At 48.5% G+C, this 18,218-nt stretch overlaps 1 protein-coding gene across 1 annotated transcript in view; it reads left to right on the forward strand.

Annotated features, from left to right (window-relative positions):
- The window catches only part of LOC144941603 (uncharacterized), a 100,318-nt gene that overhangs the window by 47,821 nt on the left and 34,279 nt on the right, over positions 1-18,218 (forward strand). The window contains exons 19-22 of the mRNA XM_078867923.1: positions 1,452-1,689; positions 2,406-2,614; positions 3,496-3,648; positions 16,102-16,195. Coding sequence (XP_078724049.1) covers positions 1,452-1,689; positions 2,406-2,614; positions 3,496-3,648; positions 16,102-16,195 — 694 coding nt within the window. The remainder of the gene's footprint in view (positions 1-1,451; positions 1,690-2,405; positions 2,615-3,495; positions 3,649-16,101; positions 16,196-18,218) is intronic.

Here is an 18,218-nt window from a genome sequence, read left to right on the forward strand (position 1 = left end):
CCCACACTCACACCCACCACTAGCACCAGTGGGTACCCACACTCACACCCACCACCAGCACCAGTGGGTACCCACACTCACACCCACCACGAGCACCAGTGGGTACCCACACTCACACCCACCAGCACCAGCGGGTACCCACACTCACACCCACCACTAGCACCAGTGGGTACCCACACTCACACCCACCAGCACCAGCGGGTACCCACACTCACACCCACCACCAGCACCAGCGGGCACCCACACTCACACCCACCACCAGCACCAGCGGGTACCCACACTCACACCCACCACTAGCACCAGTGGGTACCCACACTCACACCCACCACCAGCACCAGTGGGTACCCACACTCACACCCACCACTAGCACCAGTGGGTACCCACACTCACACCCACCAGCACCAGCGGGTACCCACACTCACACCCACCACTAGCACCAGTGGGTACCCACACTCACACCCACCAGCACCAGCGGGTACCCACACTCACACCCACCACCAGCACCAGCGGGCACCCACACTCACACCCACCAGCAGGTACCCACACTCACACCCACCACTAGCACCAGCGGGCACCCACACTCACACCCACCACCAGCACCAGTGGCTACCCACACTCACACCCACCAGCACCAGCGGGTACCCACACTCACACCCACCACTAGCACCAGTGGGTACCCACACTCACACCCACCACTAGCACCAGTGGGTACCCACACTCACACCCACCACTAGCACCAGTGGGTACCCACACTCACACCCACCACTAGCACCAGTGGGTACCCACACTCACACCCACCACTAGCACCAGTGGGTACCCACACTCACACCCACCACTAGCACCAGTGGGTACCCACACTCACACCCACCACTAGCACCAGTGGGTACCCACACTCACACCCACCACTAGCACCAGTGGGTACCCACACTCACACCCACCAGCACCAGCGGGTACCCACACTCACACCCACCACCAGCACCAGCGGGTACCCACACTCACACCCACCAGCACCAGCGGGTACCTACACTCACACCCACCACTAGCACCAGCGGGCACTCACACCCACCAGCGGGTACCCACACTGGATTCTCAAGTCATGCATGGTTGCTTGCCTATGAAAACCCCCGGCAGTCACATTCTTGTAGCAGCAGTCTGGTATTTTAGAAGCGATACTTCGGCTGGGTAATGCCTTTTACAAATCAACGACAGAGTTATACGTCATGAAAACCGAAGTCCACGGTTTAAAAGTGTGTGAGAAGTCATTTATGAGCATGGGCTTCAGCGAGGAGCCACGCAGTGCAGATATCGATGCTGAGTGGGTCGGATGTTCGCTGCTCGTCGTCGGATCATGGGCGAGGTGGGGGGAGGGGGCATTGATGACACCGGCGGGGAGTAGAGACGCTCTCTCGGCGCTCGCCGTGCCACGACCGACGTTCCTCTGCCACGTGCAGCGCTGCGACGAGGCCGCTCTCGCTGCTTGAGGTGCACCCCTCGCTGGGGCTCGTGTGGCGCGTCACCCATGCGCTGCGCCTAGCCTGTTCCGAGCTCTCTCCGCCGCCATCGCCGCAGCGGCTCCCCTCCGGCACCGAGCGCCTCTGCATGGAGCAGCGCGTGTTGCGCGCGGCGCTCGCCGCCTGGGCGGCCGCCGAGACGCCCGAGCTGGACTACGGTGCCGCTGTCCACAGAGAGGTGAGTGGCCGCTCGGCATTACGCACCTCGGCCACGTCTGGTGGAATCGCGTTTGGTGGCGGTTGCATGACAGGACGTGATTTCACCGTGTGTTTTATTGACCCGCGATTGTCCGTGCGGCGCGTTTAAGTGATTCCGTGTGTTTTATAGAGACTCCGCCGTGACATTTTACTCGGTCTAAAAGTGTATAGAGCCTAAACTGGTTCGCAAAAAATCATCATTCAGCATTGAACTGCAACACTCAGACCTGAAAGCTCGCCTGTCACCTAGGAGCAGCGGTCCCAACGTTTCTGGACCCACGCACTGCTCGCTGTCCACCTTCACTCATTTACAGGCCATTGTTCACCAACAACATTATTCAAAATTTACAACTCTTAAAACGGTGTAAAATATTTAACAAAAAAAAGCATAAAATTATTGATTTGCTTGTTATTGACTCGCATTCATCATATGGCTGAAGCTGCACAGTGGTTTGTAGAAATAATCCTCGCATCTGCAACAGTTTCTGCGGCACCGTTTCCCACGGCCTTTGTGGCCCACGGACCGCAGCTTGGTAACCGATGCATCCGAGCGTCCCCAGCTACCGTCCCTGGCCATCTTCACTGACTTCTGTTCCACAGCACAGAAGACACCATGTGAAATAGCGACGGGTTCATGCCCGCACTTGGCGGTTTTACTCGGGGAACAATGCCGGCGTTTCTCCGCGTGCACCACAGTTGTTCGGGGAGGGGCTCCTGGGCGACCCGTGGTGTGTCTGTGAGCTGGGCTCGGCACTGGTGGGCGCCGGGGAGACGCAGCACGGTGGGGAGGAGACGCCGGGTCAGCGGGCCGAGCGGGCCCTCTCCTCCTGGGCGCTCCTGCTGGACGTCCTCTCGCTTCGACACCGGATTGCCGAGTCGGCGCACGAGACGGCTCTGCTCGCCCGGTGAGCTCAGTGGTGCATGGACTACTGTGCCAGAGTTTCTGTGTCTGCTGCCCAGCCTGGACAGCACTGCGTGTGTGCGTGTGGTGTGGTAGTGTAGGGAGCGGTAGTGTAGCGGTTAGGGAGCTGCACTACGAACCCAGCGACCCAAGTTCGATTCCCGCTCACGGACAACACCACTGACGATTATCTGAACCAGTCCTGGGCCTGCCTTAGGTCGGCTCAGCCTCAAATGAGAACCTGGTGCGGAGTGTCAATATCGCCACTAGGGAGACAAATGCGGCCGGGCGTGGTGTTGGCCACCCACCCCCTCGTGTGTCGTGCCGGCCTTCATTGGTTCTTACAGTACTTGCCCAAGGAGTCTGTTAAAGGCGACACGGGGGATATTTGACTTGTGTGTGTGTGATAAAACTACTGCTCGTGGAGTACAGTAGTGTCGGAGTTAGCATGCTGCGCAACGAACCCGGCAACATGACATCGATTTCCGCTCACGGTCAACACTAATGACAATTATCTGCAACGGTCGTGGACCTTCTTTAGGTCGACTCAGCCTCAAATGAGGACGTGGATGTCACAGGTAAATTCCTTTGCATTTTGCATGCCTTCGGAGATATTTGGTGGCAGAATTTTCGCCTGAGCAGGGAGCCAGCGGATTGGAGTCAGTTTTAGAGTTCCAGTTATCATACGCATTGCGTTGTTTAATTACGCACCTCATAGTTTTGTGTACGAGATCCTGAACGAGGCTGCAACACAGTAGTCTGCCACTGAGGAAATTAGTGACAGGGCGGCAGTTAGCAGAACATCAGCTGAGTGCAACGCAGGTCGTGCCTGCAAGTTTCTGTCGCAGGGCGATGCTTCATGTGGTGCTGTGTGGCGCTGTGCAGGCTGTACAAGGGCCTGGCGGGGCGCATGGGCTTCGAGGAGTGTCACCTGTACCTGAGGCCTGTTCCCTTCGAGTTTGCTTCTCATGGAGATGGAGCCGAGGAAGGCCCAGTCTTCCTCACGGCCACACTGGATGCTGATGCCAGTCTGGACCGGTAAGCTCTTCTCCGGTGGTGGTAGTGGCTTTGCACGTGGCTTCTAATCCAGCACTGTAGAGGCAGTAAGGGTTAAACTATAAGGCCGAAATGTTGTGAAATTCCCTTCCTATGAGGTGTCTATGAGGTGCTTTACCCTAGCTTAAACTAAAAACTAAAACAAATTTTTTTTTTTTCCAGGTTAAGCTCACTGAGCTATATAGCTCTTTTTCAGAGGCGACCTGACCACAAATGGTAGCTCAACGAAGCAGCCAAATACTCTAACCGCATGTTTCTTAATGGGAGGGAAAAACTGGAGGACCCAGAGAACACGCAAACTCCAAATATATAGCAAGCATCAGGGTCGAGATCGAACCCACGACCTCCTGTATACCAGGCGAGGTGGTTAACGTTTTGCCACTGTGGCACTCAGGCGTATCAGGAGAACGCTGCATAGCAAATGAGGACCTCACTTGTTCAATCTCTATGGGATAGTGTTTCTCCCTCGCACGTGTGGGTTTTCTCCTGTTGTTCCAATTTTCTGACAAATGTAAATATTCAATAATTGGCCAATAACACCTTCATGTATAGAGGCCCATAGAGCTTTGAAGATAATTTGGTGACTCTTCACTGCCTGGCTGCCTTCTCCTTTTGTCTGTGGTTCCTCCTCGCGCCTTATTATCTCTTTTCAAGAGCGAGCAAACAATGTGTGGTGGGGGTGCGTTACAAGTTGACATTATTATTAGCTGGCTGATGCAGCAATTGTGTTTACACACAGAGTTTAGTCAACTTATAATGTGGCGGTGATTCCGTTTAAAGTGCATTGGAATTTTGTATTTTTTAAATACTGCATTTAATTCCTGTTATCTTACACGTGTATGTAAATCATTTTAGAAATCGGAACAGCCGGTTCATGATGTATGTATGTTGAACTTATTTCGCACCATACGTAGCCAACTGCATTAATCAAAGGTGCGGGGGAAGGGCAACAAACTAAACATGAAAAGCAGATAAATCTTGACTTAAAGCTTTCGTGACTGCATGAATTCATATTCTTTGGTTCTTTTGGTCTTTCGGTAAAGGCATGTAGATGGTTCAAAGAAAATAACAAACTACGACGTTTCGATCACAACACAAGCGTTTAGATCAAAACACAAGCGATCGTCATCAGAATATGAAAAGCAGTTCTAAAGAAATGAGTTCTCAATCTAGATGATTTTAAAGTGCATAGCTCCAGTGGCTTCCTAATATGAGAAGTAAGAGCGTTGTAGACGGCCGCAGAAGTGCATCTGAAAGCGCACAATGCAGTGACCACCATCTTTGGAATGTGCCCTGCTGTCTATGAACAGACCTGTGCCAGTTACAGGGTCCGCTTGTTCCAGCAGTGCCATAATTTTAGGCATATTCTTGAGACTGCATCACTCATCAGTCACCCATCTCGTAGATGACACGGCGAGTTCAGCAAATGGAGTTGATGTCAGGGCTCGCGAATTTGTTTGCGCGTTACCCTTGTTGGATATATGCCCCCCTTTTTAATTTTAAAAATTAATTTTTTTTAAGAATTATTCTGCCAACATAGATAATATCGTTTTTTTAATATACACGGGGCAACGTGAGAACGGACACGCCCTCACACTCCCACGGAGGCCCCCACACACTAACACAGATGTGCGCACACCTCATTTCAAAGGAAAGAGGGCATGAAAGAAGGGTAATCAAGATCATAAAAAAAACTCCCCGAATTTCACACAAGAGGAACAAGGGAGGGGGGAATGGTAGCCGGGGGGGTTCTGGAAGAAACATCCGTTCGTAAAGGGAAAAAAACCCTTTTATAAGTACAAAACCAGGCCACGAAATATATAATTATATTCTTAACAAAGGAACAACATTAACAAAAAACACAAACGGGTTTTGAACCATGTTAGACAAACTAGTACAACTTAGCCATGAAGTAAGCAAACAGTATCCATCCTCACTACAATTGAAAATCAGACTACAGTCTGCACCAGAATCGCGACCCATCATTGTTAATTAAATACTGACATTATTTACCTTTATAGAATTTCTACACGGCCGGGCCGAAGCATCGAAGAACAATTATTGCATATATTTCGCTCCAAAACAAAATTCTTAGCCGGGATAGCAGATTAAATAATCACAAGAAGTCAAATAATAAGTACGGAATTAAAGTGAATATCCTAGGAGCTAACGGTGAATAAGGCTCTCAAAATTAACCAAACACAACAACCCCCTGAAAACAACAGCAGCAACACGACCGTCTTTGTCTTTCCGAGAGGATCTCCACACGCAGGCACCAAGCCGGGAAATGACACCAATAAAACTCCCGGGCAATGGCTCAAAGGAAATTAACACGCTCTCAGAAATAAATAAATAAGCGCATGCGCCGGGCGCTTCCACCGTGGAAACAACCGTCTTTGTCTTCCCACAACACGGACAGCAAAAATTGCACACGCAAGGAATAACATCTCCATGAGAGATCGGGAACACGGTTTCGGCTTAACTGGGGCATAATGGAATAAGTCGCATTTCAACTTCCAAACCAAAACAACTTAAGCTGTGTGAGACAAAAGATATGATCCCCGAGCGAGGGCGGAAATAATTAAGCTCGCTTAACAAGTAGGTTGTCGCGACAAATATTATTCAGTAACAAAAACATGGATTCGAATATCTCTTTTATATATATAACTCGACGCGAATCATCGGTCTGGCTAATGTATAACTTCGTTGGCGCCGTCACGAGCCCCCCCCCCCCTTCCAGAACGACAACAGCTGTGTCTTCAGAGCTAATAAACACGGACAAACACGCAAGCGAAACACACGGACGAACACACACACACAGGAAGGTTTTATGACAGACTTTGAACAACTCGGGAAACGGAGGGCATTTTCTCAACATAAGCCGGGGAAAAATCCATTCAACTCACTTCGTCAGGGGCCTGGCCCCCCACCACACATCGCCAGGGCTTCGACTCCACCACAGATCGTCAAGAAGCTTTCGTCATCCAGCATGACGAGAATCGCGAGGTAGCGACGTGCTGCTACAAGCCGAGGTCTGCACCACCTAAGAAGAATTACTACACTGAGCCGCCGAGCTGCGAGTGAAACGGACGGAGATTCCAGCTATCACTCTCGAGCCAACAACTTCAACCCAACGTCAATATCAGCAACGAGCGAAAGCATCGTTCATCGCCAGAGTGACAACCAACGAGAACCGACTCGTCATCCAGCAGTGGAGAGAAAGAGCGCGCCACCGCGCCGTCAGCTACGAGAGCGCGCCACCGCGCCGTCAGCTACGAGAGCGCGCCACCGCGCCGTCAGCTACGAGAGCGCGCCACCGCGCCGTCAGCTACGAGAGCGCGCCACCGCGCCGTCAGCTACGTCAGCTACGAGAGCGCGCCACCGCGCCGTCAGCTACGAGAGCGCGCCACCGCGCCGTCAGCTACGAGAGCGCGCCACCGCGCCGTCAGCTACGAGAGCGCGCCACCGCGCCGTCAGCTACGAGAGCGCGCCACCGCGCCGTCAGCTACGAGAGCGCGCCACCGCGCCGTCAGCTACGAGAGCGCGCCACCGCGCCGTCAGCTACCGAGAGCGCGCCACCGCGCCGTCAGCTACCGAGGGCCGCCAAGCGCCGCCAAGCGCCGCCGCTCACCTCATCGCGGAGAAAGTGTCAGCTGCAACTCGCACAGACGGCAGAGAGGTTGTATCACTCCCCACATACAGACTCGAGGAAACACAGAGAAAATCTTGTCAAACCAGTTTCCTTTGTCATAGAGCCTCGCCGAAGAATTAATTAAAACAGAGCCAGATTAGCTCTCCCGCAACACGCCCTTACCCACCATTGACTCCAACATTCCGTTAAAAGAATATTATACTTACCGATGAATCTATTGACATATACTTTCGCCTCGGGGATACAATAAGTGCTTTTATTAACGCAAAACGAAATGTGTCATGCTTGTTTTCAAACTCGGCCAGTCGCCGATGGTGATCGATACAAAAACGAACTAATGAGATGCCTGGTGGAGAGGTAGAGGTTACGATTGCATAATAATTTTTGGTCATTCAGTTCGTTAAATGCACAATATCGAAAATGCATAAGAGTTTGAGTTATTCAATTTAGTAAATGCATAAGTGTTTATTCATTCATTTTAGTCAATGCTTAATCTCGTAATTGCATAAGAATTGTAGTTATCCATATTAGTCGAATGCACAATATCGAAAATGCATAAGAGTTTGGAGTTATTCAATTTAGTAAATGCATAAGTGTTTATTCATTCATTTTAGTCAATGCTTAATCTCGTAATTGCATAAGAATTTTAGTTATCCATATTAATCGAATGCTTGATATCGCAAATGCATAAGTGTTTGGTTATTCATGAATTATTGACGCATGTTTGACCTGCATGATAGAATGTCACCTGCTTGTTAGAATAAAATTGCTTAACACCAACTGTTCGAGTGCTTCTTTCCAAGTCCATGCAAAACCATCATATTTTTGATAACTGTATCCTGTGATGAGATATGAAAATGGAGACCTAAATATCATAACACACACTAGGATAATCGGTAAACGTTTAATCATTGATCATCGTGTTATCCTGATTGACATAACTCTGGATAAACGAAGCTGAGCCTAATTACCACAACTGCTCACATTAACATCATCGCAAGCATCCGCATAAATTACTACGATTATCTCCGCGATTATCATAATTTATGCATACGATTACTCACACCATCATAATTTATGCATGTATAATTACACACATTAACATAATTAATGCGATTTGCGCATTTTTCGGAAAATTATTAATTTTTATTATTTTCATCAAAATTTCATAACTCCCCACATACAACATAATGGGGGCTCGTCCGGGATCTCTCACAGACAGTGTTTTGCATGGATGATGGAATGAATCACTTCGTGTTAACCAGAATATCGTGACCAAACATTGCATTGTGATTGTAAACGGGCGTAAAACAAAAAAAAACGCCCTCTAAGGTTAAAACCCAGAATAGCAGGTTGAAACAGAGACAGTGGAATTAAGATAATATCGTATCAAACCGATTGCACCCTGTGATAAATGGTGTTAGAGGTACGCACTCTGAATCGGAAAATAACAATAGCTCGAGTCAAACTGACTACACTCTGTGAGATAATTGTTTGATAGGCACTCTGAAAGGAAAGGTCAAAGTAACTCTTGCCATACCTAAGATGCTAGGATTAAGAATAATTTTTGAATGGGTTACGGGGTACGGGGAACTCGTATTAAAACGTACCGACCAATCTGTTACAAAGCAGTACAGTCAGAGAGACATATGGGAAGGGAGCTGTATCGATAACACGAACACACCTCGGGGGAAACTAATTGACTGGATAAAATGTAAGGAAGGCGAACACGATGCAAAAGCTGCAGAGAAGGCAGGACAGGACTCATGCCTTTTCACACAGGCATACAGACAGGGATGGTGGAATGAAGGAAAAATCGGAATGGAAACAGGAGAGAAATCGTCTCTAATAAACGAGGAAAAATGTCCTCACACCATCGTAAGGGAGGAGAAATCAGGGCTCGCGACACCAGCGAAACTCACAGACGTGGATCCACAGAATAAATATGGACGTAACATTAAATCACACTCTTGGGTACGTGGACAGAGTCCAGGGACTAATCGCAAAAAAATTATGGATATCGAACAAAAAATCCTTGACAAACAGAAACCTTCACAATTCGAGAGAAGGGATGGAAAGATACATATGCAAACAAAAACATGTGAGACTGACAACTTCACAGATAGAGGGAGGCAAAATGTTAAAGTAAAGTCGACTGGACATGCTCCACTAAGGGCAGAGGCAAAAACTGAAGGGAAATGGCAACACGAGCGACACGGCACTGGGCGCGCACACAGAAAATGCACACCGCTTAACCACGCCCGACACAGTACAGATCAAAGTGACAGATTGCCTGATGATAACTTGTTTGATGATGACGCTGTCGGCAATCAACTTTCGGAATACCTATTCACCAGTAAAACCCTTAAATTGATGGACAAGGCTCTAATCAGAATTCCCGATTTTGACCCCCACAATAAGACTATGGATATCCACACACATATCGCAACAATAGAAGAGGAGGCAATGATTAGAGGGCTGATGAGACGGGATGAAAAAGCGAGTTTGTTGAAACGAAGCTTACATAAAGATTCTATTCCATGGGTAAAGTCACTACCACACAAGGTTAGAAATGATTTTAAACAACTGAGCCTGGCAGTGATTCGGAAGTTTGGAGAATATTCGACACTCACTGAAGGGTTTTATGCTGTAAAATCGATGACCCAGGGCATGGACCAAGATCCACGTGACTACCTCGTACAATTTAAAAGAGCGTATTACGCAGGCGATGTGAATCAATACCACGAAGGAGATAAAATGTTCAAAATTATGTTTTTTGAATCCTTGAGCCCAGAGATTACAGAAAGGGTGAGAATGGTTTTGAATCCAGAAACCGCATCCTTACGCCGCATAGAGAGCAAGGCGTACATGGCATGGTTATACAGAGCTAAGAATCAGAATTCGGATCCAGAACACAGGGAGAGGGATAAGGAACCCAGCCTCTCAGAGAGGAATAAAAATCACCGAACAGTCCCACAATGCCTAGAAGAGCAAACACACACGCACCTGTGGCAAAATAAACCAGAGAGAGGTTGGCACGAGAATGAGAGCGGCACAAAGCCGAACATTGAGAGGAATCGCAGGAGGGGGAGGTTCAGAACAGAACCATACCAACACCCCATGCCACGACACACACGAGGCCAAAGTTGCACACTAAGATGGCGAGATAACCACCTAGCGGGAAGGTGTTACACAGACCGCGGAGGTATGGATGCGAACATTCAGAGGAATCGCAGGATGGGAGGTCAAACACAATCGATCCAATTCCGACCAATTCCTCCACCGGCTATACCAGGAGGGAATAGAGGAATAACACAGAATGCGGTCCAAATACATGATGAACCACCCGCCGAGGTTTTGTTAAACCCCGAGCTCAATGGGAAATACAAGCAGGCTGCAGGTGACAGGGCGGGCAAAAACACGGACGGTGCTCTCGTGAAAGGCACGCGGATCGGGTGCGGGGTTGCATTGAGGCGTGATCGGACAGTAGATAACAGACAGCAGAGACAAAGAGAGCACACAGAGACACGCCCTGAGGAGCGCAGGCGTGAGCCTTTGAATGGAAAATATCCAAGGGAAACCAAAATGTATGTGGATCGGAGTGCTAAAATGGAGACGAATGTTCATGACATATCGGGAATGGTGTTAAAATCTAACACACTCGTAAAAACAAAGAGGGCAACATTACGAGGGACAGAATTAAATCGACACACAAACTCGGCAAATGTGCATGTAATCGCAGAGAGAGCGAATGCCACGAACCAAGTGTCAAAGTGGGTTGTGTGCGCGAATTCTGATTATGTACAGCACAATTTTTCACCACACACTCCCACGACGCGAGAGAGTGAGAGAGAAAATTACAAAAACGAACCCGAAAACCGTGATCAAATTATCAAAGTGATAAGTGGTAAACCAGGCAACATGAGGAAGGTAACGCATGAATGCGTTCGAAACCGCTACCTAGCGTTTCCCAGGATTTAACAAAAACAAAGATGAAATTCGTCGGAATTACGATGTATGAGAACCATGTAACTGATGATATCGATGTTTTAACGTGTTGTTATTTTCCTTGCTTAATTCAAATGTAACCATGTTAAGCAAAAACAAAAATGAATATTCGTCGGAATTATGATGTACGAGAACCAATGTAACGCAATATCGATGTTAACGGTTGTTATTTCCTTTGCTAATTCAGATGTAACCAGATTAAGATTGTAATACGTGCACGCGCGTTGTAAGAAATAACCGCCGAGAGTAAGGGCGGCTGATGGGATGCATGACATAAAAAGGGGGCATTACTTTGTTTGAAAATTCGCCAGTGGCCAAATCGACCCCTGATAATTTTCAAAAGGGCGGACTGTTGGATATATGCCCCCCTTTTTAATTTTAAAAATTAATTTTTTTTAAGAATTATTCTGCCAACATAGATAATATCGTTTTTTTAATATACACGGGGCAACGTGAGAACGGACACGCCCTCACACTCCCACGGAGGCCCCCACACACTAACACAGATGTGCGCACACCTCATTTCAAAGGAAAGAGGGCATGAAAGAAGGGTAATCAAGATCATAAAAAAAACTCCCCGAATTTCACACAAGAGGAACAAGGGAGGGGGGAATGGTAGCCGGGGGGGTTCTGGAAGAAACATCCGTTCGTAAAGGGAAAAAAACCCTTTTATAAGTACAAAACCAGGCCACGAAATATATAATTATATTCTTAACAAAGGAACAACATTAACAAAAAACACAAACGGGTTTTGAACCATGTTAGACAAACTAGTACAACTTAGCCATGAAGTAAGCAAACAGTATCCATCCTCACTACAATTGAAAATCAGACTACAGTCTGCACCAGAATCGCGACCCATCATTGTTAATTAAATACTGACATTATTTACCTTTATAGAATTTCTACACGGCCGGGCCGAAGCATCGAAGAACAATTATTGCATATATTTCGCTCCAAAACAAAATTCTTAGCCGGGATAGCAGATTAAATAATCACAAGAAGTCAAATAATAAGTACGGAATTAAAGTGAATATCCTAGGAGCTAACGGTGAATAAGGCTCTCAAAATTAACCAAACACAACAACCCCCTGAAAACAACAGCAGCAACACGACCGTCTTTGTCTTTCCGAGAGGATCTCCACACGCAGGCACCAAGCCGGGAAATGACACCAATAAAACTCCCGGGCAATGGCTCAAAGGAAATTAACACGCTCTCAGAAATAAATAAATAAGCGCATGCGCCGGGCGCTTCCACCGTGGAAACAACCGTCTTTGTCTTCCCACAACACGGACAGCAAAAATTGCACACGCAAGGAATAACATCTCCATGAGAGATCGGGAACACGGTTTCGGCTTAACTGGGGCATAATGGAATAAGTCGCATTTCAACTTCCAAACCAAAACAACTTAAGCTGTGTGAGACAAAAGATATGATCCCCGAGCGAGGGCGGAAATAATTAAGCTCGCTTAACAAGTAGGTTGTCGCGACAAATATTATTCAGTAACAAAAACATGGATTCGAATATCTCTTTTATATATATAACTCGACGCGAATCATCGGTCTGGCTAATGTATAACTTCGTTGGCGCCGTCACGAGCCCCCCCCCCCCTTCCAGAACGACAACAGCTGTGTCTTCAGAGCTAATAAACACGGACAAACACGCAAGCGAAACACACGGACGAACACACACACACAGGAAGGTTTTATGACAGACTTTGAACAACTCGGGAAACGGAGGGCATTTTCTCAACATAAGCCGGGGAAAAATCCATTCAACTCACTTCGTCAGGGGCCTGGCCCCCCACCACACATCGCCAGGGCTTCGACTCCACCACAGATCGTCAAGAAGCTTTCGTCATCCAGCATGACGAGAATCGCGAGGTAGCGACGTGCTGCTACAAGCCGAGGTCTGCACCACCTAAGAAGAATTACTACACTGAGCCGCCGAGCTGCGAGTGAAACGGACGGAGATTCCAGCTATCACTCTCGAGCCAACAACTTCAACCCAACGTCAATATCAGCAACGAGCGAAAGCATCGTTCATCGCCAGAGAGACAACCAACGAGAACCGACTCGTCATCCAGCAGTGGAGAGAAAGAGCGAGCCACCGCGCCGTCAGCTACGAGAGCGCGCCACCGCGCCGTCAGCTACGAGAGCGCGCCACCGCGCCGTCAGCTACGAGAGCGCGCCACCGCGCCGTCAGCTACGAGAGCGCGCCACCGCGCCGTCAGCTACGTCAGCTACGAGAGCGCGCCACCGCGCCGTCAGCTACGAGAGCGCGCCACCGCGCCGTCAGCTACGAGAGCGCGCCACCGCGCCGTCAGCTACGAGAGCGCGCCACCGCGCCGTCAGCTACGAGAGCGCGCCACCGCGCCGTCAGCTACGAGAGCGCGCCACCGCGCCGTCAGCTACGAGAGCGCGCCACCGCGCCGTCAGCTACCGAGAGCGCGCCACCGCGCCGTCAGCTACCGAGGGCCGCCAAGCGCCGCCAAGCGCCGCCGCTCACCTCATCGCGGAGAAAGTGTCAGCTGCAACTCGCACAGACGGCAGAGAGGTTGTATCACTCCCCACATACAGACTCGAGGAAACACAGAGAAAATCTTGTCAAACCAGTTTCCTTTGTCATAGAGCCTCGCCGAAGAATTAATTAAAACAGAGCCAGATTAGCTCTCCCGCAACACGCCCTTACCCACCATTGACTCCAACATTCCGTTAAAAGAATATTATACTTACCGATGAATCTATTGACATATACTTTCGCCTCGGGGATACAATAAGTGCTTTTATTAACGCAAAACGAAATGTGTCATGCTTGTTTTCAAACTCGGCCAGTCGCCGATGGTGATCGATACAAAAACGAACTAATGAGATGCCTGGTGGAGAGGTAGAGGTTACGATTGCATAATAATTTTTGGTCATTCAGTTCGTTAAATGCACAATATCGAAAATGCATAAGAGTTTGAGTTATTCAATTTAGTAAATGCATAAGTGTTTATTCATTCATTTTAGTCAATGCTTAATCTCGTAATTGCATAAGAATTGTAGTTATCCATATTAGTCGAATGCACAATATCGAAAATGCATAAGAGTTTGGAGTTATTCAATTTAGTAAATGCATAAGTGTTTATTCATTCATTTTAGTCAATGCTTAATCTCGTAATTGCATAAGAATTTTAGTTATCCATATTAATCGAATGCTTGATATCGCAAATGCATAAGTGTTTGGTTATTCATGAATTATTGACGCATGTTTGACCTGCATGATAGAATGTCACCTGCTTGTTAGAATAAAATTGCTTAACACCAACTGTTCGAGTGCTTCTTTCCAAGTCCATGCAAAACCATCATATTTTTGATAACTGTATCCTGTGATGAGATATGAAAATGGAGACCTAAATATCATAACACACACTAGGATAATCGGTAAACGTTTAATCATTGATCATCGTGTTATCCTGATTGACATAACTCTGGATAAACGAAGCTGAGCCTAATTACCACAACTGCTCACATTAACATCATCGCAAGCATCCGCATAAATTACTACGATTATCTCCGCGATTATCATAATTTATGCATACGATTACTCACACCATCATAATTTATGCATGTATAATTACACACATTAACATAATTAATGCGATTTGCGCATTTTTCGGAAAATTATTAATTTTTATTATTTTCATCAAAATTTCATAACTCCCCACATACAACACCCTGAATCTTCACGATGTTTGGGGTGGCACAGGAGATTCGTGAACAGCGCTGCCCCCCATCTGAGTCTCCCAGAGGGACATGTGTCCCCTAGAGCAGGGGTCGGCAACCTGTGGCTCGGGAGCCGCACGCGGTTCTTTAAGGAACCGCTTCGTTACGTTTATTAAGGACCACCATCTCCTCACATGTTCATGTGCATTGTGCGACTCTTGAAACATTGAGGGTTTTTTTTACCGAATTTGAACCAAAAAAATGGCTCTTCTTGTTATTTTGGTTGCCGACCTCTGCCGTAGAGGGTCCCTTGTGATGAGTGACAGGGACCCACCTCCCACTGCCTTTAACTATCTCCACAGGATAGCACACAGCAACGAGTATGGCCTCCTGTTCATTATGTCAGACCCTAGCGTGGGCCTGACATAGAGATCATGGAGAGAGCAGGATGCAGGGTGCTGGGCCTGGTGTGGCAGGCATGGGGGTGAGGTCAGTTGGAGGTCGTGTAGAGTGCAGCGCAGTGAGGTATTGTGTGGGTAGTGTGGGGTTCCAGGCCAGAGATAAAACATACAGACATTCGCTTCGAGTTGCTTCGCCCTTAAAACCCAGACACGTCACCGACTCCTGGACTGCCCGAGTCAAACCAGGACCGGTGCCGACTTGCACAGCAACAATTGGAGGTGCGGAACTGCAATCCGCTCTAAGTTACAGGACTATCATTGTTACACCGCATCACGATATCTAGAAAGCCATCCTGCTGCTGCTGCTTGACTAGGCTGGAAAATTATATATTGGAAGTGTTTATGGATTAAATGACGAATGCACAGTTCTTTAACAAGTCAATCAGATTAGCACCGCCTCAATGCTCATTTGAACAGGAAATCACTTTGAATGAAATACATTCACAGTGCCGATATAATTGACTATCAAAATTAGAGCTCTCTGGCTTTTCACATAGCTGCACGGCACTACAGCCGTGAGCGCACACGTGCATGTGCATCATTGCATCAGTGCGTGGGTCCACGCAGGATTTCTGTGAGGTAATGCAGATTCCCCCCCTTGTCAGGTTCATCCCTTCGCAGCTTCCGTTGGCCATCAGTGAGCTTGACGAAGCACCAGTGAAGAGGATCAGCTTCCACTCGCGCGATTCTCTCATGCAGGTATTGAGCACACAGCGACGTGGGGAGATGCGGTGGTACAGTCTGAGCAGGGCCACAGACACTGGGCAGCACAGCACACATCACGTGAACACAGGGATGCACAGGCTGCGACTTGGCACAGTGGGCACTGTGCATGTGTAGTGAGTCCAACTGAGTCGCAGACATTGTTCTTTAGAGGCAACACATTTACAGTGATACCTCGGTTCACGAACGCTTCTGTTCACGAACAACTCGGTTCACGAACAGAAAAGTTCATAAAAATATGCTCCGGTTCATGAACTCCGCTTCGGTTCACAAACAGGAGCCGCGGCCATTTTAATGCTATTTCCAGGCTGTCACATGGTCGTGACTTCCTGTAGGAAGATCGTGGAGAGAAGAAGAGACACAGAAAGAAGTACTGTGAGTACTGTGAAGACAATTTCAGTGACTTTTTGCTTTTTGGTGTGCTTTTTAGCACATGCAGTACTGTACTGTACTACTGTACTGTACAATACTGTACTTACTGTATTGTACAGTTCACCCGTTTGAGTGCTTACTGAAGTCATCTCAAGCAAGGTTAGTGTTCTCTCTTTATACATTACTATACTGTACAGTACTAATGTGTATTGTAATTTGTTTCATATTTTTGTGCTTCAAAAACCAAAAAAAAAGGTCAAAACGGATTAACCGGATTTACATTGGACCCTATGGGAAAATGTGCCTCGGTTCACGACCAATTCGGTTCGCGACCAGAGTCAGTTCACGAATTAAGTTCGTGAACCGAGGTATCACTGTATTTGTAACATCAACACGTAACACAAAGGGGTAACTGCCCCTTGACCAGATACAGCCTAGGGTGGTGGCCACCCAGCTAACTGCCCTAAATGGAGGAGTTACAGCTACGAAGGGTCTGACCCTCACTCGGGTCCTGACCACGTGTTGATGCCTGTAGAGCTTCCAGCTTGTAGTACGTAGAGCTTCAGCTTGTAGAATGCAGCGACCCCAGTCCCTCTCAGGGATCCACCTTAATGTCCCCCTGGGTCGGGGCTGCTCCGCCCTTGGCCCCACCCGCCTTCTGGAGCATTCCATCCCTCTCTCGATCCCTCTCGAGAGCTCTCCCCGGACACGTGATCGCCCCCTAGCCCCCCCACCTGGGGGCCTCTCTGTGGACACTCTGGATCACGTGTCTACGGAGTCAACCAGAGTGCCATGGCCCGGGGCAACCCTGAGCCCTTGTGGGAGCCTGCATTACATGCTATGCGTGGTGCCCGCGCTATCCCAGTGCACACCAAGCCCCGCTAGGGCTGGTACTACACCCGCCTACAGGGTGTACGCGATGACAGTGCATCGCACGCCACAGCCCTCTCGGGCCGGCACCATACAGTGACATCGCCGATGTCACTACACATGTTTAGTGTAATAGCGCCAGCTGGTGACCAGCAGCGGCAACTGCGGTGTCTAAACTGTACATACGCCAGTGAACATATACACGGGTGTATCGGTAGGGCGGAAGAACTGGAGCAAGGGTCATGGAGGGGCCCATCTGGAAGTCCCTGGAACCTCCTAGTGGGTTCGAGAAGGAAGGCGCGGCCAGGGCGAAGCCAGGCCACGCTGCTAGGGTAAAAGGGGCCGAGAGCGGTAGCTCGAGGCTGCCGTTATGGGAATTGGATCGCCGTTGCTCTCATCTCGTTATGGGAATTGGATCGCCGTTGCTCTCATCTCGTCATCGTCGCTGCCGTCTTCACTCGGCATTGTACTGCTAGATAACCTGTCAACTGTCTTAATCGGCGCCGCCAATGCTTGACGGCTAGTGTTGTGTCAAAGGGTAGCGAGTACGGAGTGTTTGCAGGCAAGATCGTGTGTGTAAATAAAAGAAGGTGCGTCTACAAATATTGTCTCTGAAGTCAGTGCACTTCACATGTGTTCTGAGCAGCGTGCAAAGGGGAGATTTTAACGAAAGACGCAAGTCCCGATTCATAGAAGAGTTTTTGCCTATTCTGCCACCCCTTTCTGGAGGAACGATGGCCGTTTTCTTTTTCTCAGA

Source organism: Lampetra fluviatilis, chromosome 25, assembly GCF_964198595.1.
Source record: "Lampetra fluviatilis chromosome 25, kcLamFluv1.1, whole genome shotgun sequence".
NCBI lineage: Eukaryota > Metazoa > Chordata > Hyperoartia > Petromyzontiformes > Petromyzontidae > Lampetra > Lampetra fluviatilis.